At 41.2% G+C, this 23,509-nt stretch overlaps 1 protein-coding gene across 2 annotated transcripts; it reads left to right on the top strand.

Annotated features, from left to right (window-relative positions):
• The first annotated feature begins 487 nt into the window (after positions 1–487).
• On the top strand, positions 488–18,048 carry keap1a (kelch-like ECH-associated protein 1a). Of its 2 annotated transcripts, none has more exons than XR_011693639.1 (12): positions 488–753; positions 7,062–7,968; positions 9,361–9,560; positions 9,831–9,987; positions 11,032–11,124; positions 11,473–11,619; positions 11,887–11,993; positions 12,824–12,953; positions 13,095–13,291; positions 15,115–15,320; positions 15,451–15,870; positions 16,024–16,162. XR_011693639.1 is itself a non-coding variant. In XM_071498160.1 (12 exons), exons 2-12 carry the CDS (start codon positions 7,756–7,758, stop codon positions 17,342–17,344), a joined length of 1,806 nt encoding a protein of 601 aa, XP_071354261.1. In that variant the 5' UTR covers positions 493–753; positions 7,062–7,755; the 3' UTR covers positions 17,345–18,048. The 2 variants fall into 2 exon arrangements, 1 of the variants encoding a protein (XP_071354261.1); XM_071498160.1 differs by lacking the exon at positions 15,451–15,870 and adding an exon at positions 17,166–18,048 and having other exon boundaries at positions 493–753; positions 16,024–16,200.
• The last annotated feature ends 5,461 nt before the right edge of the window (positions 18,049–23,509 follow it).

Below are 23,509 nucleotides of genomic sequence, written 5' to 3'. Positions count from 1 at the left end.
AAAGAGAAACTGTACTTTTTAAATTACTTTCTATTTATCTTTATCTATTATTTATGTTAATAAGATTATTAGCAACTTTAACAACTTTTTTTTTATTATCTTGCACCTAAAACTGCTTTTTAGAGTTGGGTTCTTTTCGGTACTTTCTTTCGGTTTTCCCCAGTTCTTACTGTTATCTAATAAAGTCGCTTCACCGTTTGCAGACCGTTGGGGCGGATCCGGAGCTTAAGCTATGAATCATCAATTAGTTTAGTTTTCTCAAGAAAACTAAGACTAATTGTTGTCCTGCTGCAGCATGTTACAGCCTCGCACGGCTCCCGACCCCGGACGATCTTCAGTTTCAGTTTGAGGAATGCTGCTCCTCACTTGCTGCCATGCAGGTCTGTGAACATGCGTACTGCCCGCACTGTGCTTAATATTGTACTCGAAAAAGTTGCAGAGTCATGTTGGTGCAGAAATTCCTCCCCTCCACCTCCACCCCCACCCCCACCACCTCCACCACAGACTTTGAACGCCTGCCAGCGGCGACGCAGAGCGGCGGCGGCGACGCTCTCGACTCCGCGCATTTCTCCTTTTAACGCGGAGGGCGACGCATCCGCTGGTTCCCTGACAGGACTCGGAGCTTCAGGCCAGCGGCCGGGGGAAGACCTCCCGTGGGTGGACAAGTCTTGCTGTAAACTCTCGCAACTGCTCTCTGCGGTGTGGTGCGCTGTGACATGGAGTTTCCCAGCTGCCGCGGAGCTGTCGCTTCGGGTGAGTGACTCCGCGGCTGGTAAAATGTTTAAAGTGTTTGACGCGTTGAGCGGACGCGCCCTTCGGTAAAATCACTGTAACGCATAAAAACGCGGGTCTTGTGTGAATGTGGTCTTACGGCAGCACCCGTGACACCACTTATTACAACACCGCTACGCGAACAGTGTCCGTGGGCGCTGTAGTTTATAATTCTGCTGTCGGCCGTTCAGTTTATTTCCTCCGTAGTGCGCAGACTCCCGAAAGGGAATTGAAACTTTGTTTGGATTGCATTTCTAGGCTGTTTTGTTGCTCATTTGTTCTGCTTTTTTTTAAAAAAACATTGTGTTTAAAACACAGGCTAATTATAATTAATTATCATAATCGATTAGTCGATTTTTTTTTTAACGATTAATCATTAATTAAACCATTCTCTGGTTCCAGCCTCTCCATTGTGAGCATTTGCTGCTTCTCCCCTCTGTATATCATTGTACGTCAGATTGTGATTTTTGAATGTTGGTTGTCAACAAAACAAGCAATTTAAATATGTCACTTTGGGCTCTGGGTTTTTTCAGTAGACCTATTTTCTGGCATTTGGTGGACATACACAAACATTACTCCAAAAATGCAAATGCAACTAATGATCATTTCATTATTGATTAACCTGTTGATTATTTTCTTATCAATCAATGGATGTTGGTATGTAAAATGCCATAAAACATTGGAAAAAGCTCAATGGCAGTTTCCCAAAGTCAAAGTGGCTCTTTAAATTACTTATTTGTCTAACAAGCAGTCAAAAACCGATTATTGATTAATCCTCTGATTATTTTTCTGATTGGCTGATTAATCCTTTTGTCTGACCAATAGTTTAAAACAAGGAAAAGCAGCATATTCTCACATTTGAGAGGGCTTTTTGCTGACTTAAATGATGAATTAAATGATGAGTTGATTATCAACACAGCTGCAGAGCAAGTTTCTATCAGTAATATAATTAAATTAAATAATATAATATGATAATATTGTAATATTTTAAGCTCTAGGTACAATGAAATCAGCCAGTGAACAACATCATTCATCATTCAGGAAGAAGTTTAAATAGCTGGTTCTAGGTTTTTCTGTGAAAGTATAGGAAATATTTTCAAGGTTTGAGACTCCTAGTCTGACCAGTGACAGAATTAGTTGATTCATTGAAAAAATAATAGAAAAATAAATGAAAGTAAACATTCGTTGCAGACCTAGAATGAATGCACCATTGAACAAAACTCACTGCATTTCTTTCTTTTTGTCATATTGCATGCGTCAAAACATCAGACTGATCATTTCAGTGTTTCCAATGTTACGTGTACGTACTTTTTTTTTTTTTTTTTTTTTTAAACCACAGATGAGGAAGAGTTTCTTTGTTTAGTGATAAATCAGCATACTGTATGTTCAGTGCTTTGGATATGGTTAAGTGTGTGGTCAGGAGGGAGCATTGGGATTGTTGTTCTCCATACTCAAGTGTTATTTTAGACTGTGTAGTGAGCAGCACTTGGCTGGAGTTTCCATACATCAAATGTCTTCAGAGGAGGCTTTTTACATTCTTTAATTCCTCAAATTGAATGTAAAACAAAATATGAGGATCCTCCAGAGTTGTGCGCTGCTGTGACGCTTAAATGATGCAGTGCTTCTATGATGCTCTGTTCTTCTACTCGGGGAGTTATATCAGAACAAAAGGAACAGCACGTTTGTCATCAGCAACCTTTGACCCTCGATCAGCTGTCAGGGCAGCTGAACGATGACATGGCAGAAGAGCTTGTGTCACTGCTGTTACAAAACTTTTCAAAAGACATGTGGTCATTACAGCTCAGCAGTTCGGGACAACATATTTTTACAGGTTAAGCTAGGGTATTGTCATTCCTGTCAGAAGTCCGGTCACTTGTTGTATGTGCAGATCACAGCTGACTGCACTGGCCAGAGTCAGTAGACTGCCAAACTGCTGTGTCTACCATCTGCCAACAGAAATAGTCTGTAAATGGTTAACTCTCCCTCTCTCTGCCTCTCTTCGCTCTTCTTAAATTCTGCATTAAGCTCGGCTAAACAGTGTCTTGTTGCCAGAATCGGTGACTTATAATGATTCATTCTTCATATTTAAAAGCGCCAAATTTCTTTAGATGAAGAGCACAGATCTCCTCTTTGACATTGGTCAACAGATGAGTCACAGGCTGATTCATTTTCTCAATGAAGCGCCAGTCATCTGCTCGCTCCTCTTCTCACTTGCAAACAGCCATTTGAGAGGCAAACACTACGACCACCTAGAGTGTTACTGGTCAGGACCTTGGTCAAACAGGGATTATGAAACCTCATTGAGATCAATAAACTGGTCCGGACTTGTGTCACAGTGTTCTCACAGAGTCCCTGCAGGCTTGAGCAATGCTTTATATAGTAGCCAAGCTCTGCACACTGTGTTTACACAGTAATTCACTGTTAACCCCCTTAAAGCCTGATCAGGAGAGTAGGACAGGCTGATATATCCAAGCACAATGGCCCTTTATGGAAAACTGAGAAGCTCACTGTATTAATGTCCCTCACGTCCCTTCTTTTATTCCCTCCTTGGACTCCCTTCAGCTTAATCATGGCCCCTTTTACTCCTGTCATCTCTCTCTCTCTCTCTCTCTTTCTCACTGTATGTTGCCCTTAAAATCTCTCTCTTTTCTCTGGATCCCTTTCTTCCCTTTCTGTCTCACACTTTTGGTCATATGACCAGCAAACAGGCTGAACAGATTTGATTGTGCAACCATGCAAAGCTGCACTCTGCCAGACCAACCCAGCAATAACCTTTTTATGTGGTTGGCTCAGTAAAGGAGAAACAAAAACTGAGTCAAAACAGTATCTGATCAATTCTGCTGAGACAGAAAACCAAATAACACCAAACTGCAGGTGCTGTAAGTGTCCCTGTGATCCTCAAGGGGGTCACTGTGGTTTAGACTCTTGTCCCTTTCATGCTAAATAGGGATCTGCTGCTATTGATTCTAAGGGTCTTTATACAGACGGATGCGCTGCCGCTAAAGGGCAGCATAGCAGACGTCTTTTCTTGCTCTCCAGCTGGAGAGCCGATTTGTTCTGCTTCAAGCTGTGGCAGCGAGTGACACTCTGTGGAATGCAGAGATTTCACGTTGCTCTGGGTTTTCTGTGGCATGTAAAGAGACACGCTAAAAGCATTTAACACCATGTATTTGAGCATTTTCAGGATAATTCCCAAGTATTGCAAATGTAAGCCCATTAGAAATTCCCCTGGATCGGTATCTATGCTGCTGCTGACTTTATTAAGTGGATCGGGTATCGGCGACATGACCAGTCCACATTAAACACAGTTTCTCTGTGAATGTCATTATAAAAGTCAGCGTTTCAACTAAATGTTCAATTCAGTTAATTTTATAGGACCACAGCTATCCCTGGTGTCTTGTGACCTCACATGAAAATGACCCCAGTGAGTTCATGCAAGGAGGTTTACAGACTTTACATTTGTTTCTGATTTCTGACAAGTTTAAGTATCAGAAGTGGTGCAGGGAGAGGAAAAGTTTTATTGCAGAATCCCTATGTTCAGCTGATGCTAGCATTTGCATCTTTTTAAACATCTGCCTGACCTTTCTGTTCAGTTTCTGAATGCTTTCTGATAGTATGAGGCACAGCGCACAAAGATATAGTCCTCCTCACAGTAACAACTGAAAGCTAACAACTTGTCTTTTCTTTCTTTAGTAGAGCCTGACCGACACTCGGGCTGTGACAATATTATGTATAAATAACAAGGAGTTTGTCCATTAAAGAGCGCTGAGGAGTTAGTCACAACTGTGGTCTGTAACAATACAGAATAATAGCAAGAAATGTTTTGAGTTCTCTTTATGTTTAAGGGAGGAAGTTTGCTGCTTTGGGGAAATATGTTAAATGACAAGACTGATGCCACTCTCGTGTCTGTATGATATACTGTATGAGGCTACGGCCAGGAGATGCTTGTCATATTTTAGCTTAGCTTTGCACAAGATTCCAGCCAAGACGACTTTCCTTGAAACCACAAATTGTTGATAGTGCACCATGGTTTGTGTACAATCAGTGAACTTTAAGTTTTTTTGGGTTTTTTTTTTTTTATTGTTTGTAGAAGTCTCTGCGGTCCTGTTTTTGTACCTACTTTGAATACTACTTTCTTTTTTCTGTTTCTGTCCTGAATCCACCTCTTGTCAGGAGTTGAGCCGAGCACTGAACTGGTTTGATCTGCATGACACATTGTTGAGATCTGGGAGGTGTCCGCGTCAGCTCCTCGGCGACCGAAAGTTACCTGTAACTCCCTCCTCTGCAGAGGTTGACAGAGGCATTCATGTGTTATCTTTGGAGGAGAATAATTCCGGCTGTAGCTGCTGCTTCCCGTCTTGGGGCTAAGCTAACTCGTATCAATCCTCTAATCTATCGTTTGGCATTAAAGCGAAGAAGCACATTTCCCAAAATGTTGAGCGATTTCCTTTAAAAAGCGAATCAGCTGATATTGTCTCATGTTGTTTGTTTGTTTGTTTGTATTGAGACGGGCCACAAAGATCAACAAGCAGTCAGATTCATTAGCTGACATTTGGCTCCATGCTAACTGCCTGGAGCGCTCCACTGTAAGTGAGGGGCTTATTAACTGGCAAGAATCTAATGAGACTCTTAATTAGCACTTCATTAGACACAGGTGCACCACCCACGCCCATATAATTATGTTACACTGACACACAGTGCTTACATCATGTCCTCCACACGTACCTGGCTGCAAAGACAAAGATCTTTCAATGAAACCATCAAAAACTCGTACACCTTACATTGTCTAATTTCAGGGTTATTGACAATAACTGCAGAAACGCAATCCCTGAGATTTGATAAGACGGGGATGTTTGAAAACATTTGCCCGGTAGTGTCTAATTCTGTGCTCTTATTATGTAAGAGGCAGACATTTGTAACCTCCAAGCTTTCACCGGTGTTTGTTTGTTTGTGTGTTTTTGTTCGTCGGCAGGATTACGCAAAAAAAATACTGAACTGATTTGCATCAAACTTGGTGGAGGGATGGGGCACGGGTGAGGGAGGAACCTATTAAATTTTGTTGACCTGGCTCCAGGAATCGTGTCATTCTAGTTATTAGTGTGTGTTGACATTTATTAAGTTAAGAGTCATTGTCCAACAGGTTCCAGTAGTACAGAGATGAGTTGGCTCTGACAGTAGGAAGTAAATTTACTACATACCCAGAGAATAAGTAGAAACATAGAGGTGAATGTTTTGGTTTTTTTCTTCTGTTTTTTCTTTTTTAATTGTTTGTATTGCTTTGTTTCTTGAACAGTCAAGTCATTTCTTAAATGAAATGCCTTTTGTCCATATAGTCTTACATAGAAGTCAATGTGGTTTTAGGGAAACAGCAGAGTGGCTTGTGAGCAACAACTTCTGGTAGGAATTCAATTCGTACTGTCTGTTGTTTTAAATAGTCTCATTGTGTTTTCTTTATGTTTATCAGCTGGCTGCAGATTCTCAGTCATTCCTCTGTGACTCACACACTGAGTGTGACTGTTCACAGCCTAACAGCCAATTTCTTGGCTGATCAGTTTTAAGTGAAGAGAAAGGAAAACAAGAGCTTTGAGGTCCCCATGACCTTGCAAAAGTTTTCTGGTGACATCTGCAATGGTTAGCAGATTAATGGATTTCTTGATCAGACATGTTCTGGTTCCAGCTTCTCAAATTGTTGTTTTTCTTTGACATATATGACACTCAATTGAATATCAGGTTTTCAACTATTAGTAAGTCTCTGGTACATTAGAAAAAATGCCTTAAATGCACACTATGTCTAAATGAGTGGAATTTCATACTACATTTTACGGTTTAATATTTACCTTAAGAGGTTATCATTTTGCCTGTACTGTAAGGGTAAATGCTTTCTTCTTCTTGTTTCCATATTGAGGCCCAGACCAAAGTTAATAAATGAAGTCCATTCAGCAGCTCATTAGAAATAAAACAATATAGGAATGACAGTGCTTTCATTACAATGATCCTTTTTAGAAATGAAATATGAGAATCTTTTCCTTGTAAAATTCCTCGCCCTGAAGTAACCAAATTAAAAATACAGTCACCATTTTCTTAGGCGAATGCTGTGGCATAAAGCAGTTAACCAGAATATGTCTTTTCTGCTTTAGCTGTAAGGAAGTGAAACTCTGAGTGTGTGACTCAAACTCCCACACATACGAGGAGGAAACACGTGAGATTTTGATTCCATTAGCTATTTTTCAAACCACTAAAAGTCTCTCATCTTTCTAAGCTTACTCTGTTTTTTTACAACTTTTTTGCAGGATAAGCATTGCAGCAGACGAGGTCCTTGCCAGGATACATCTGATTGTGCAGCTACAGATATTTGCCAGCCACTTCTTTGCCAACTACTTCTCCTTCTCCTGTGGAACCAAATTAAGGAGGGCTCCCTGAAAAGTCAGAATGGATTACTTTCAGAACCCTGAAACCTGTAAAATCTGGACTAACAGCAATTTAATTAAGATGGTTTGACTCATGCTGTGGGAACTGTCTGATCCTTACACAAAGGCCGTCAGTCATGTTGGAGCCAGGACCTGTAGATGAGGGAATATTATGTGGTTCACCATCAGTCTGCAAGTTTGTTGACCCATCGTGTTTGTGCAGAGAAGCATATGACCTTAACTTATTTTTATGCAGCAACTGGCTTTTCCTGTGGACTGCTTGCTCTGCCTGCTGGCTGTTACTGGGATCATCAATGGATAGTACTATTACACAGTTCATCACCCTGCTTTCTTGGGAAATGTCTACTGTCTGAATAGATTTTTGTGTTAAATTTGCATAAAAATGGAGAAACTAAAGACATCTGCTCACTGGAGTCTTCACATTGATGAGATAAAGACCACAAGGATTTCCTCCGTTGACAGCCTGACCCCAGTGGGGTAAGAACTCAGAAGCTATAGAAGACTTTGAGACTGAAAAAGTAATATCTCTGGAGTTCTCCTCTTCCTCTCTCCCAAAATGCATTGCCCAATAAGGAAGAAACGTCCCACGCGTGATTCTGATTTCTCAGCTATTGTAGTTCCCTCAATGCACGGGTCTGGGTACCTTGACTACACGGTTGAGACCCACGCCTCCAGATCCTTGAAGGTCATGGACGAGTTCAGACGGCAGGAGATGCTGTGTGACCTGGTGCTGCATGTCACGCACAAGGAGAAAACTGTGGACTTCAAGGTGAGACATGCTCTAAGTTAAACTTCAAAAAAGCAGTTTGTGCCATTTTGTTAGAGGATTGCTTCACAATTTCAAAGTACTAGCTCGTTATGGAGGCCGACAACTGACTAAACGTAGTAACAGGTTATTAGACAAGTCAATAATACAGCTGGGTGCATCAATAGATAATATTGTTGTACTATTGTACATACTCATAGCATGACAACTGCATTATTTATGACCTATGTATTGCTCTCCAGGATGGCCATCTGTATGTACCCTGTATATGAGAATAGGTACCTGGTAGTTAAAAATGACCTACAGTATAAATGGCCTACTTTGTAATTTCCCATATTTTTACCCTCTCAGTCCCTAACTTCACACCATGTTCCCATATTTGGAAATTTTAGGTTAAATGATGAAAATAAGTCTACACACACACCGTGTAGTCCAAGACATGAAACATGCACCTGAAGAGTAAGATAAGTTGTGAAGACATAAGCATCATGCCTGTGAACCAAACAGTAGTTTTAGCTAGCTAACTGTGTTTATGTTCACTTGCTAGCTAAAATGCCTTACTTACTGTTAAGTTAAGTTAGTTAAAACAATTAGTCGGTTTAAGTCATTTTTTTTAAGCAAAAATGAATGTAATATTTTGGACTTTGAGACTCTGACAAAATAAGACCCATGACGATATAACCCTGGGCTTGCCTGCTGGCTGGTGTTGTTTTGTGATGAAGGTTAGCTTCAGCTGAGTGGTGCTCGGTGTTTTAAGCTACCAGTGTTTTCAGGTAAGCTGGCTAGCCACACACTCCAAAGATGTTACATACACATGCACACACAAACACAAACCCTGGACCAATCATTGCTCTGGACATATTAGGACACGCCCATTTCATTATCATAAAAGCATGAGAGGAATGGGGAATGTTGTATTGGAGATGTCAGACAATCGGCACACATTTAATGATGTTTAATTTGAATTAAAGATCTAATTCATAATAATTACATGTAATTTATTATTTATTTATGTTTAATTTAAAATCCTGTAAAATAGGTCATTTGATTATATTTGTACCCAAAAAAGGGAAAGAGCTGAAAAATAAATTATAAGAGTAAAAAAGTTGAATTTATTTTATCTACTGAAAGGTTGTAAGGGAAAAACTGAAAAGCTTTTTGCTTTTTTCATCAACTGACTGGAGTTTAAAGGAAAAGTTTTAAGCTTCATATGTATTTTTAATCTCCATTTAATTATATCATTCATGATATATTCAGTTGTGTTTTTAACTTGTCTGATAACCGTTCACTACATTTTGTCAGTTCTGGGCCTCCATAGCAGAGGGCAGTTTGTCATTCCCTCACTGACACAAATGTAGTGAATGCAATGTTTCTTTATCACCATCTTTTTTTCAGGTGCATAGGGTCGTACTGGCCTCCTGTAGCCCCTACTTCAGAGCCATGTTCACCAGCAGCTTCAAAGAGTGTCGAGCCTCGGAGATCACTTTGCGCGATGTCTGCCCCCAGGTGGTGGGACGGCTCATTGACTTTGCCTACACCTCCCACATCACAGTGGGAGAGAAGTGTGTGTTGCACGTTCTTTTGGCTGCTATGAGGTAAACATACATAAACAGTAGCACATGGTGTTGAAAAGATAATCCTGAGTCATTGAAAACAGCTGAAACCTGAAAACAGACACAGACTTAGATTTCTGTGGCCTGCTACCCTATCAATCTTTCAGTATTTACCAGTTAAATAAATTTAAAAAAAAAACAAAAAAAAAAAACAATGAATTTATACTTTCAGGTGGAGAAAGTATAGGCATTATATTATAGGTATTAATCATTTTCTCTTCTTTTCTCTACTTTTCTCTTCTTTTCTATAAGGTATCAGATGGAGGATGTGGCCAAGGCATGCTGTGATTTCCTTATGAAGCATCTAGAGCCAGCCAATGTCATTGGCATCGCCCGCTTTGCTGAGGAGATTGGCTGCACAGAGCTGCACCAAAGAAGCCGAGAGTATATCAATACACACTTCAATGAGGTGAGACGCAAATATAGAAAACACAAATACACATTTGTTCCTGTGCAGTGCTGCACCCGTGTGGTGGCTTTTCTGGTCATCCACCGTGTGAGTGTTGTTTAAAGTGCTCCACTCAAAGTCACGGAGAAGGCCCTCTCTGAAAAAACATCTCAGTGCTGCTAAAGTTCTTCTGCTCAAATTGCTTTGTTTATCATTTCCTTCAGGTTGGCTCACATCAGGTGATAGTTGTTCCCTCCTAGCCGACACCTGGATTGTTTGGTTTAAAATAAAAGGAAAGTCAGCTGCAACTTTTTGACCCCTTAAGAATAAAATGTTTGTTTATTCAAGAGTAAAATTACCATAGGTCATTTGCTAGTGACCCATCTTTTCCACCAGATAATTAATATCTTTGTTGGTGTGTGATTTCATGTGACCCGCCATCTTTTCTTTTAGCTCCTCTGCCTTCTCTTTCTACTGACGTAACCCAGTCTCGGTTACATCCAGCTCTTCTTTTAGATCCTTAACTGAGTTCTCCTGAGCTCGCACTTTGCATTTGCTTGCTGCCAGTCAGCTCTCCATCGACCTCAGCTCCTCCACTGCTCTCAGCTCAGTGCTGAGGTCAGACTGTGCAGCGGCCTCTGCCTGAACTAAAACCCCTGGCAGGCGCAGGGCACAGGGCAAAGCTGTGCTGCTGTGCTTTGATAACTGTGGAACAGTGCAGCTGCGGTGTTTAATGGTTGCCTAAAACCAAAGACCACTCATCTGTGTCAAAGACACGCTTGGGCACCCCAGCTGTATCACAGTACCTATACTTTATACTTTCATTTTGCCAGTATAATGCAGATGTTCTCTCTTTCCCTTTCACTGATGATGATGCACTCTCTATACCTGTGTCTCATCTATAATTTAAGACTATAACACCTACCCACCTTTACTCAAATTAATCACTGTAACATCCTTTAACTTGAAAATGAAATTAAATCAGCAAAAGGATTAAAATGTGTGTATTCAGTTGTCAGCACACCTTCATCTGCTCATGCACTTGTGTCCTGTTGTGTCCCTCAGGTGACTAAAGAAGACGAGTTCTTCAGCCTGTCTCACTGCCAACTGCTGGAGCTGATCAGTCAGGACAGTCTGAAGGTGCTATGTGAGTCTGAGGTGGGTAGCATTTAAAGAGCTAATTAAAACTTGACTAATGGGCATATATCTTGTGTTTTTTAATTATTCTTGTATTGGGTGATTGTATTAGTAAAATGCAAACACAATTTGGGTTAAACAGTAAGAACCGTGCTGAATATTGTAATTGATGATTCAGTTGCGCATGTGTGGTGGTTTAATCATCAGCTTGAGCGGTGACTGAAGGACCAGATGGACATGTTTTATCAAAACCATAGAAAAACACTGGAAGTCACAGAAATGCATACTTCAAATAGCATATTAGTCCAAGTTCTATCTAGATGTAAATGACAAACGATATATTAATATGTCTGTTTATATCCATGTCAGGTGTACAAGGCCTGCACAGACTGGGTCGGCTGGGACATGGAGGGTAGAGCCCAGTACCTACATGCCCTCCTGAACGCAGTTCATATCTACGCTCTGCCTCCTAAGTTCCTGAAGAACCAGCTCCTGTCCTGCCCCATCCTCAGTAAGGTAAACCACAGCCTTAGAGTATGTTTTCTTTTTACAGAAATGCAAAGACAGGTGAGTTTTGTAAAAACAAAAAGAAAAAAAACAAACAAAAAAGAATCGCACAAATCCCAGTAAAAAGGACAAACGAAATGGAACAAAATTTCTGTATGATTCAGACAGAACACTGAAGAAACCAGATTGTATAAACTATAGTATAATATAAATAATTACTCAGTCACAAACTCTACAGGTTTTAATTTTCTGTCCTTTTTTTTTTTTTACCTCCAGGCCAATTCCTGTAAGGACTTCCTCTCTAAAATCTTCCAGGACATGACACTGAGGAAGTTGCCTCCTGCACCAAACCGTGGAACTCAACTAATCTATGTGGCTGGCGGGTAGTTAACTCATATGGTTTCCTCAACAACATTGCTTTGCACAAAAGTTGCAGACCTCTTCTAAGACAGTCTAGGACCTATTTCTGAAGTTGATAATCAGAAACTGAGGCTTTGGTGTCCACTTCCAGTACCATAACCTGTGCGTGCTTGTTTTTCTGAAAGTCACATTAGACTCCAGAAGGTGTCTCATTCTGCCACCCAGTGGCTGTTAGTATGTTGTCCACTCTGTCTTCCTTACAGAGTTGCTGTGCTCTCAAGGTTCATGTATAAATCCTCCTTGTTTTTTAAGCCCTTTATTTATAGTGAAGTTCTGCATGTTGACCTATTTTTGTCTAAAATGATAAGAATTATTATGAAATGAATAAATAAAATGAGAGAGCAGCCCCACACTGTTATCTTGTTCCCAGTTCTTCTGTGGTTCCACATCCACAAATGTCATAAATCACCACATGGTTAGGAACACTTGGACTGTGTCTCTTGAGCTGATTCTAGCTATTTAACAGTCATGTTATGCTGTTTTTTTTCATCCGTATAAGAACATTATTAACTTCAAAAGTTTGTCAATAGTCAGTAATTCTGTTGCAGTCGCGCAGATGAAACAGGATGTGCAGTGACATCTGGGAGATTAGATAATGGCTGATATATCAACATATCAAGTCACTGGCCTTTTCCTCCCTGACTCTTGACTTTTTACAGAATGCATATAAAAGCGAGAAATTATCTTATTGAAGTTCTAGATCTTATGGCATACACCGAGTAAAAACTCTCTCTTTTACACCGACCATTCCGCTGATGAACTCCCCACTCTTTATTTCCTTTTCTCTGGTCAGATACCGGCAGCATTCACTGGCCTCTATGGAGGCTTATGATCCCAGGAGGAATGTCTGGCTAAAACTGGCTGACATGGGAACTCCATGCAGCGGCCTGGGAGCCTGCACGCTGTTTGGACTGCTCTACACTGTAGGTTGCACCAGTTATGTCATACTACCAGTGGATGGGATACAGTGCAATACAGGGCAATACACTGCAACACGATTATATGTGATATATGTGGGTTTAGTTACTGGCTCAGTTTTCTAATCCCTCTTTTCATGAATCTAGGTTGGGGGCAGGAACTTCTCGCTTCAAAACAACATAGAGTCCAGCGCCCTGTGCTGCTATAACCCAATGACCAACCAGTGGAGCCAGCGAGCCTCCCTCAACATCCCCAGGAACAGGGTCGGCGTGGGCGTGGTGGATGGCTGCATCTACGCTGTCGGAGGATCCCAGGGCTCGACGCATCACAACACGGTGGAGAGGTTAGGCGTCTCTGATGTGCTCACTGTGTGTGTTTGTGTGAGGATTTATTTGTTTAAAAAGGCACTCGAGAAGTAATTTGATTTTAATGACATCTTATTTAGTAGAAATGAATGTGATGAGCAGGGATTTCCTTCCTCACACGCACACATTCTCGGATTAAGTGCAGTTACCTCAGTGTAAGTATGGATAATGGTGTGAGAGAGATCAAATGAATAGCTGCCATTCAACCTGAAGAGCAGCCGAGAAGTTCTCAGGTAACCCTTTTAGCCTAATTAGAGGATGACACAGGCTGTTTAAAAACATGTCGAGACACACTTCCCAGGAATGTCGATCACGTCGGGAATGCTTTACATCTTGCTGAGCAGGGAGGAGTTCTAATGCTGCTGTAAATCACTTTCAATCAATTACTAAAAAAAACAAAACAAAACTGCTAAGTCTGAGAATGGCAGTATCTTTTGATACTATTAGCTTCCTTTTCCATATCCAAAGAACTCTGCTTTAAATGTAACCATAATACCTTTTAATATTGAAGGGTATAGATTTCTAAAAGATGCTAGTCACAAGAGAATTATTAGAACTGATCACATGCCACTTGGAAGGCTTCTCACGAGAAGCTGCTAATATAATGAAAGCTGATAGAACTATTGAAATGAAAATTCAATGCGAAACACATCAAAGCAGATTAGAGCATTTATAGTTACAGTAGTTGGCAGGAAAAGGCTCTGCGCTCGAGGATGCTTCCCAAGTGAATCCAAACAACAAAAGATTCAACAGGGAGCAGCACCATCCCGCTAAACTGAGCAAAGTGCCTTGTTGCAGATGCGTTATGCAATAACGTCAGGGTTCAGAGCACAGGGTCATTTGCCAGCACAGTGACCCCCTGCATTTAGTGCCTTTGTCAAGGGCACTTCACCAGTGTTTGAGGGCAGGTGATAAAATATCAGCCACCATCCTATCTACGGTTTACAGCTGGAGTGTACCCAGTGCCAACAGCTGAGGCAATAACCTTTTAATCATTAACCAGCCGGAGAACGTGCGGTCCAGCCTGCCTTATCATGATCGATTTCGTTGTTGTTGTTGTCGTACTGTGTGTTATTTGCCTTTACAGAGCTTACATTGTTAAAGGAATAGTTGGACATGTTGGGAAATACGCTTATTTGCTTTCCTGTTAGGAGTTAGAGGACGAGATCCCATATCAGTTCATCAAATATGACGCCACAGCCAGGAGGTGGCTGTCTTAGCTTAGCACAGAACAGTGGAAACAGTTCACCTGGCTCTCTCCAAAAACCTCCATGAATTAATGCATTATAATTTTTAAAATCCTGATAAGAAAATCGATTCTGACTCACAGAAAGACAACGAATATACCCATTGGGAAAAATGACCAGTTCCTTTAAAAAAAATGTTAAAAAGACATAAAGCTTATAGTATGATGAGTTGAATGTGACCAGTAAACCCACTTTTTTCAAAAACACCAGTGGCACAGATTTGATGCCTGTCAGACTACATAGTCTTGTAGACTCTCTTGCGTCTCTCAGCTCGTGGTGTTGTTACAGCCTCTTTGGCTTCAAATAAAGCTTGTCAATAGCTGCCAAACATGGTTGCCAGCTTAACCTAATCCACTTAAAATTGACTGGCTCGCGTAGATTGAGAAGGTTGCTGCTTACAGCTGTTCCCCTCTGAAACATTTAAAGTTTTGCAGCTCCGACACTTGTTACAATTAATCATTTTAATTGACTAATATGTAATGTCATCAAAGAATTGTCAACACATTGTTGCTACGTTGACTACAAGCTCTGTACAACTGCTGTTTGACTTGCAGGTGGGATCCAGAGTCGAATCGCTGGTCCTTTGTTTGCCCGATGTCGATGGCTCGTCTAGGGGCCGGTGTGGCGGCGTGTGGGGGGGCTCTGTACGTGGTGGGGGGATATGATGGAGAGAACCGATGCAATACTGCTGAGAAATACCAGCCTGACACCAACACCTGGCACCAACTGGCTCCCATGAGCACTATACGCAGCGGACTGGGTGAGTGTGTGCTGAGGACCAATGTGAGATTTAAATAAACAGGATCATTATGGTGTTTGTTTTAGTTCAGTCTAAGTCAGAGTTTTAATTGTGTGTGTGTGTGTGTGTGTGTGTGTTCTGGCCTTTAAAGGAATTGGTCGTCATTTTGGGACATGCACTTATTCAATTTCTTGCAGAGAGTTAAATGAGAAGATTGATACCACTCTACAATCAAAATAAGGCCATTGCCAGCAGCTAGTTAGCTTAGCTTAGCATAAATACTGGAACTTGGGGGCAAACAGCTAGTCTTTCACTGTCCAAAGGTCAAAGAAAAAACGTACCAGCACCTCTAAAGCTCACAAATTACCACATTATTTGTGGAGTCTTCACAGTGCCTGTACAAGAGAATGGTCCCCCTGCAAAACCACAGCTTGTCCTTTTTAGTCGTCTGACTTTGTACAGATTAAATAATGAGATATGTTACCCAGTGAGCGTTAAAGATGCTGGTAGACAGATCATTTTCCCTTCAGTCAGAGCCAGGCTAGCTGTCTCCACCTTTTCAGTTTTTATGGTAAGCAAGCTAAGCCTGGATCCTGTTTCCAGCCGCATATGCACTGTACAAATACAAGTGTGGTTATCATCTAATTCTCAGCATGAAAGAAAACAAGCCTATTTCTCAAAATGTCAAACTGTTCCTTTGCGTTCCCTCTCTCTGTTCTTGCAGGGCTGGTGTGTGTGAACTCGTACCTGTACGCCATAGGAGGGTATGATGGAAGGAGCCAGCTGTCGTCTGTGGAGCGTTACAATATAGCCAGGAATGTCTGGGAGCCCAGGGCCTCCATGCAGTACTGTCGCAGTGCACACGGAGTGACGGTCCACCAGAGACGCATCTTCGTCCTCGGTCAGTGACATCACTAAAACTGAGAGACTGAAAGTTCAAACATGAGTTAAATAAAGGAAAGATATGATCACGGATCTTTTGTTAACATTAATGAGAGCAACATGTGCTACTATCTTGCTATTTTGAGTATTTTTTTATTTTTCTTCTCATTAGATTTTATTCTATTAATGTTTATTTTATCATTTTCATATAACTATTTCATCTTTTTTCCCTATTTTTTGTCTTTTGCCATAAATGAGACTTTTATTGACCCTTGTATTAATTTCTATTGATGGTCTAAAGTCAGGCCTGTTATATGTGCCATCACTAATTAGTACATAAACAGTTTCATGTATTTAGGCCAGTTGTACCTTTTTATGAGCCTGATGAAGCACTGAGTCAAACATGTTGCTGTTATCAGTGTTGATAAAATGTCTGTGATGTTTTATTTTGTATATTATAAGTTAGAGGTTTCATTTTGTAATCAGCCTATAGTAGAAAATACCTTAATATCACAAGTTTATATCAAGAGACTTGCAGTTCTGTTGCAAGTGAACCAGAGAAAAAAAGAAAATACTTGAATAATTCTGATTCATTAGTAGACAGTCAGGTCGGGAGGTGACCAGCGAGATCCTCTGTTACTACAGTGTGGGCTGCATTGTTTTATGTCTAATGTGGCTCAATGACTCAGTGCTGTTTAATTAAATAGGGGAAAGTGTGGTTCAGCTGGTAAAAGTAAACAGACATGAAGCAGACAAATGAAATGTCAGATCAGGAAGTAATAACAAACCACATCACTAAATTAAATTAATGGAAAATCAAAAAGTAGAAATTGCCATTTAAAAAAAATAATTTGATTAATCCATCTATGAGTTGAAAAATAAATTGCCAAATGATTTAATTTAATTATTCATTGACACAACTGTTGAACAGCCTCTAATTGCTTTATCTACAGCTTCATTAAACACATGCGTGTTTCCATTCAGGGGGGTTCAACCAGCACGGCTTCCTGTCCAGCGTCGAGTGCTACTGTCCCGAAAGAAACGAGTGGACGTTTGTGACCGAGATGCCTGTTGGACGCAGCGGCATGGGCGTCGCTGTTACCATGGAGCCCTGTCCTGGTAGCCTGACAGAACCAGAGGAGGATGAGGATGGGGCTATATAGGATGAGGATGAAATCTGCTGAAGTTTCAAGTGTTGAATACGGATCGAAGTGGTGCTGCTTTTCAAGAGAGGGTTAAGTGCATTAATAAAGAAACATTCCAATATAAAAACTCCTCTTATATCCCCACCCGCATGGGTCCTGCTTTTATTGCACCATGGGGTTCTGCTGTTATAGTTTGAATGGAGATGTCGGGGAGGAGGAGGAACTCTACATCTGCTGGGGAACAAGTGATACAGAAAAACTGGTAGCAAGACAGTGACCCCGCAATAATAAGGTGCTACAAATGTAATCTCAAATAATAGTACTATTTAATTGAATGTTGTTATTCCTCCGCTGTTAATCTCTTTAGTGTTCAGTTTAATTAGTAAATTTACAAAGTGGCCTTTCAATGGCCTTCAGTGTCCTAATTTCTAATTCCTTGCTTTGTTTTATTTACATCTCTACCTCCGTCTGTGTCTCTGTCCAAATGAGCACTGCTCTTATTTTTCTTCATTTTGTGCCAATGAGGTTTCACCCATAACTGCCATTTTTAAACATTGTACTGATTTTTTTTTTTTTTCATTCACTATGTTTTATTTTGTGTTTCTGAAAATGAAGTTAATCAAATGTGTAAATGACGAATATATCTGCACCATTTGTTCAGCATTGTAATTCACATTTTCACATGTGCAGTGATGTTAGTAAAGACAGATGTGTTTTACTGACCTCTTGTGATCTCAGTTATTAGGATGTGTCCGCCGAGTGTGTGCCAGCACATGCACTACCACTAGATGGTGGAATAAGTCCAAAAACCGCTGCACACTGCAACAAAATAGGTTGTTTTTTTTTTTTTTCTTTGCTTTGCTATGTCAAAGAACTCCCATGTCAGTGACATCTTAAAAATAACAAAGCAGAAGAGTAAGGGCTCTACATCCGTTTATAGCTTGACAAACCATGACACATTCCCAAATTAATCTAAATCTGGATTGTGCACACGAGGAGCAGTGATATCCTGTTTGGATAAAGAATATTTTTCCATGTTTTATGGCTCAGTGAGAATGATTAGAGCAAACCAGCAGAGCTCTCACAGCAACCTTTATTTCAGCTATTCTGAAGAAAGACAGAGGGTACTGGAGTCACTACAGCGTTAGTCATCAACCACAGACGTCACTTGTGTGTTTACTTATCTCCCTCTGCACTGCTGTTCTCTATCTCCTCCAAGGTTCACCTGCAATTATCCCAGCAGGCCTCCGAAGAAGACAGTTCTGGACGGAGCCATTATTCAAATACAGCCTCAGTCGTCTCATCATGTCGGGATTTCTGACAGAGGAGACAGGGGGAAAAAATGCTTGTGTTTGTTTTATTGCTCTTCTGGAATAATAGGGAAGCAGGTGATTGTGGCCACATGTTTGCCTCCCTTTGAGTCCATCTCCGATTTCAAACTCGTGGACATGCAGCACATTGTGAGCATTCATTATTGACAAAAGCAACCTGTTGGATGGAGTAAAGGCAGAGGAGGAAGCTCTGGTTGTGTGCTGGGGCCCCAGAGAGTGAGAGCGGAGACGGGCGAGGGAGTAGAGGGCTCTTACTCACTACTTAAAGCCCTACACAAGAGCAAGTGACTCACATGGCGAACGCATGACGCAGGCATCTCGCTCACATTTGCTCATGGATACACAAAAACGTGTGTGCCCGTACACAAACACATTTGTTCTTTATCTGTCACGCACGAGCACACACACGCATATGTGTGTGTGCGCACCCTCGTGCAAAAACAAAGCTGGCTGTCTCTTATTCACAGGCTGTGGAAACAGATTTGCCTCAATGTGTTCATTGTCTCATGAGGGGAGAGGAATACAGAAAGAGATGTAGCACTGTACGACAGGGAGATCTGTCTTCCGTAGAGATTCAGTGCAGGAAAATTAGTACACATACAGATGTAGCTATTGTACAAGTGCATCTTTTGCATACTTGCTGCACTAAACTGTTGCGCAACCTCAAGAGGAACTGTTGGAGATGATCTTCCCCTGATAGAGCAGAGAAGATGCAGGGTTTGACAACAGCTGCTGCCATCTACAAGAACCGTGATAACAATTTCCTCTTCATTCTTGGTTGGTCCCCAAACTAAAAATAATGAATGGGAAATTGTGACTTTGCGTAGTCTTATATAATTACACATCCAGCTATACAACCTGGGACATGAGACTGCTGGAGAAGCTCAGCATGTGTTCTCCTTGCATACTTTATTTCTTGAAGTTTTGAAAGCAGTTTATGTCCAGTTGGTCATATTCTAATGTATGAACGTAGAGAAGTGATGCTCTGATCATCAGTCATTGCATAACAGCGCTTGCAACTATACAGCATGTTAAAATGTGTGTGTGGGTATAAAAAAGTCTATAGGATCTTAGAATTACCATAAGTAACGTACAGTATGTTGTAACAGGGAGCTATCCAGTCTTTTTCAACTCTGTTCACAGGTTGAAGGAAGCCTGAAGGGGCCAAAGCTGCCTGTACAGTCACTCCGTATTACAATAAGGCTTATCCTGGTGGATGTGGCTTATTCGGCCTTATTTAGATCTGCATGCAGGCGGGAGGTAGAACTGAGCCTCTATAGTATCTGAAGAGGTGGGGGGCTTTAATGCTAGTGGGCCTACAGCTAGATGTGTGTAGGTGTGACCTTGGGAAGTGATGACCTCATCAACATCCCTGCCTGCAAAGCTAATCTGTTACATTCTGAAGGATGCTCCTATGATGGAGCCACCCATGAAGGTGACATTGGTTAGTGGGCTGGTGGCGTGGAAACACACCCCTGAGCGAGGCACGCGCAAACCCATTCAAATGAAGATTACATGCACGCAGGTGCATGTGATTACTGTACATGCATGCAAATACTGTTGCCACATAAGTCATCCGACATAGACACAAAGATATGTGCAGTGTCATGATGAAACCACTTCTGCCCAGATGCCTGCAGCAGGTGTTGAAGCATGATGGCAGTTAAAGGGTCAGGCTGTTATCTCTCATCTGACCCCACATATTGCAGTTTTTGACACAAACACATAACTCAGCTCACTTTTTTTTTTTTTTAACTTTTATTTTTCTGGGAAATGCTGGACTCAACAACTCTCTCATTCATATACAGTGGTTTTACTCATGTGGGAAATACCCAGCTGCACAGTGCTGAGAGGAGTACAGCTGAAGCATTTGTGACCTGAACACCTCACTGAAAGACTTTTTTTCAACCGCAGAGCCACTGATACTAACATGAATGACAGTGTCAACCAATAGCCGATACTGTATTTGTGCCTATCCTCCCCATCGACAGATGCCCTTGAGCAAGGCACCTCCAGCTAATGCAGTGGAGCTGCTCAGTGAGGAGCAACAGACTGGCAGACCGGTGACGCTTTTATAAAGGTTTGGGAGCAAAGTGAGTGCGAAGCTGAGCATATGTGCATATTATATGTATCACTGCATGAGTTTTATAAGCAGTGTTACAGGCTATATGAGACTGCAGGACACACAGGTCTGTGACTGGCATTGGCTGAGTTTCCTTCCTCTGAATCTCTCTCTCAGACCACTGATCCTTATGTACTTACTTACTTATATGCATCGTCACATATGTTTATATCGTGGATCAAAACATGATAAATGTTTCCTTAAAGTGCAACAACCTTTACGGCCCTCGCGGACGCAAATCCACGCACGCAGGTATGATGCCACACAGACGTGCACGTTCACGCACGGAAGCACTGTAGCTCACTGCCCTGCTCCTGAGCATCACATGAACACTCACTTCACCAGATGAAGGTTGAAGTGACGTCCATTCAAAACATCTGCAAGAGGAGGAATAGTATAGGGAATCCAGCAGTGACACATCATGAAAACTGAAATTAATCATAGCCCACAGTACATATAGGATGTAGAATTTCACAGGTGGGAATATTTGTTGACAGAACGAAGGCATTGACTGATTTAAAAAATGAGATTTTGACAGGAGTGATATCCTTGAGAGGTTTACATTGTGTGTGTGGCACTCTAGAAAGAGTTACAGCGACCTTTTACTTTTAAAGATGAGAGTGCATCACAATGAAATTTCTCCACCACCCCAAAAAAGTGACATATAGTTTTCTGAGATCTGTGCGTTGTGTTCGGCAGCGTATTATTGTAATTATATGTTGAGAGGCTGCTGTTTTTTCGTTAGTGATGGGAGCCTGCCTGTTGTGAGCATGTAGTGCGGCCGACTGGTCTGTGTGTTCACTTCAACTGTGTTTCTCTCAGACTCGGAGGAAAGCATGAGTGGACGGTTTCAAGCTCCCCTCTCGCTGAATTGATTCTACTATGGGTCCTCTAGAAACACGGCTCTGAAACACAGGGGAGATCAACTTTAAACTATTCCTTATCTCTATCTTTTTTGACCCTTTCAACAAGTCACATTCCACGAGATTAACGTTTATAATCTTCTGGTACGATTTGTGATGCCACTAAAATGCACACACTTGCTATTGACACCTGCTTTCCTGAAAATGCACGTTTCCAGCTCCCCCCTGTACCCAAAGATGGTATATTCCACAATTTATTCCAGGGAAAGACTGACAGTTTTTTGGGTCATGAAGCAGCTGTTCAAGTCAGTGGTCCACCCTCCCTCCGCAAGAATAAGGAATTAGTACATTTCAAATTAGATAACGACAAATGTTGGTGCAAGAAGAGAAAAAGTATGACAATGTGTCCGCTGCACAAAATAAACCATTTAAACATGAGCAAAAATATTTTTTTTTTAATTCCTAAACAAAAACATTTTTTAATCGCAGCTCATTTTCAACACATTAATATGAACATTGTTTGTGTGTTGTTTATATTTTGCAGTTGTATTAGTGCAGCAGAGTGAATAAGTGGAGCAAATTCCTTTTCAAATTCTTGTGATATTAAAGGTTGAGAACTTAGATGTCTCTAACACAAAGACACACATGCATGCACATACACACACGCGCACACACACACACACACACACACACACAGACACAAATACTGTAACAGACCTACAGCAGAAAGTGGAGTTGAACAATGGTGGAGTGACTGTTGACCCCTCTTCAATAAATCCAGTCAACGTTAGGATGTGCCTTGGCAATCCATCAACCCTCTATAGAGGTTTAAATTAGAGTTTTCATTCTGGCCCTGCTCTTGAGTGAACCTACTGGACTTGGCTAGTCTACATAGTTATTATAAATTTCATGATCAATACATCTCAGACCGACAAGAAAGCCGTTTAAATCTTGTGCATACTACATTGTGTAGAATGCATGCATTTGTGTGTTCATCTTAATAGTGTATGTGCGAGAGGAAAAAAAAAACACTGCATGTTTATGATGAGCGACTGAATTTGTGCATGCATGTGTGTGTGTGTGTGTGTGTGTGTGTGTGTGTGTGTGTGTGTGTGTGTGTGTGTGTGTGTGTGCGTGCATGCGCACATGCAACATGGGTCAAGCCCCTTGGAAACAGCAGCAGAGGTCCTCTGCTTTTAAGTGGATTAAAACTCCAGCACAATCCCCAGGGCCAGCAGGCATTGGACAGACTGGGTGTAGTTTAGATGAGGACTTAAGACTGATTATCTCTCATGCTGCCTTTGTTTTTGCTGCTACTGTTGCGTAGATGGGTAATACTAATACTGTACAGTATATGGAAAAGGAAATATGTCGGCCGTACATATTAGTAGCGAGGCAGGTATTAGCTATTCAGGCTTCAAATCAGTGTGATTGTAGTTTTTTCCATCTGTGTTGAATCTTCTGCTGAGTATCAGCCCAGCTCCACTTTGAACATCAGCTGTTACCAAGTTTGCCGTGCTGCTGCAGTGGAAAGATTCCTCAGCTCTGAATGTATACCTGCAGAGTGTTTATGTTTAGTCTGCCGTCATGCAGCCTGTCTTATCTACGCTATAATATGTGAGCTCCTGTTATGGTTTCCCCGGGACCCAGTGTGACACTCCCATACTTCTTGCAATGTGTCAGCACCAATTAACCAGGTCAATATTTCTGTGCTCCAGTTGTTGCAACTCTGATTCCGATCCTTTCCAGTTCAGATTCTGATGTCTCATACTGCAAAAATCTTTTGGTATCAAACTGTGACCTTCATGTCTTATATAAATAAGATGTTTTACTAATTATTTTTCTCGTTTAAAGCCAAACGATACGC

The sequence above is a fragment of the Trachinotus anak genome, unplaced genomic scaffold (genome assembly GCF_046630095.1).
Source record: "Trachinotus anak isolate AG129_WGS33_773 ecotype Australia unplaced genomic scaffold, CSIRO_AGI_Tana_v1 ptg000015l, whole genome shotgun sequence".
In the NCBI taxonomy this organism is placed as follows: Eukaryota; Metazoa; Chordata; class Actinopteri; order Carangiformes; family Carangidae; genus Trachinotus; species Trachinotus anak.
Note: the sequence above shows the minus strand (reverse complement) of the source record. Positions and strands in the feature narration are given on the sequence as shown.

Coding starts and splice junctions, on each gene's coding strand:
- keap1a (XM_071498160.1), top strand. CDS start 7,756: ATGCATTGCCCAATAAGGAAGAAACGTCCCACGCGTGATTCTGATTTC. Junction 7,969..9,360: donor AGAAAACTGTGGACTTCAAG/GTGAGACATGCT, acceptor TCTTTTTTTCAG/GTGCATAGGGTCGTACTGGC. Junction 13,292..15,114: donor CATCACAACACGGTGGAGAG/GTTAGGCGTCTC, acceptor TTTGACTTGCAG/GTGGGATCCAGAGTCGAATC.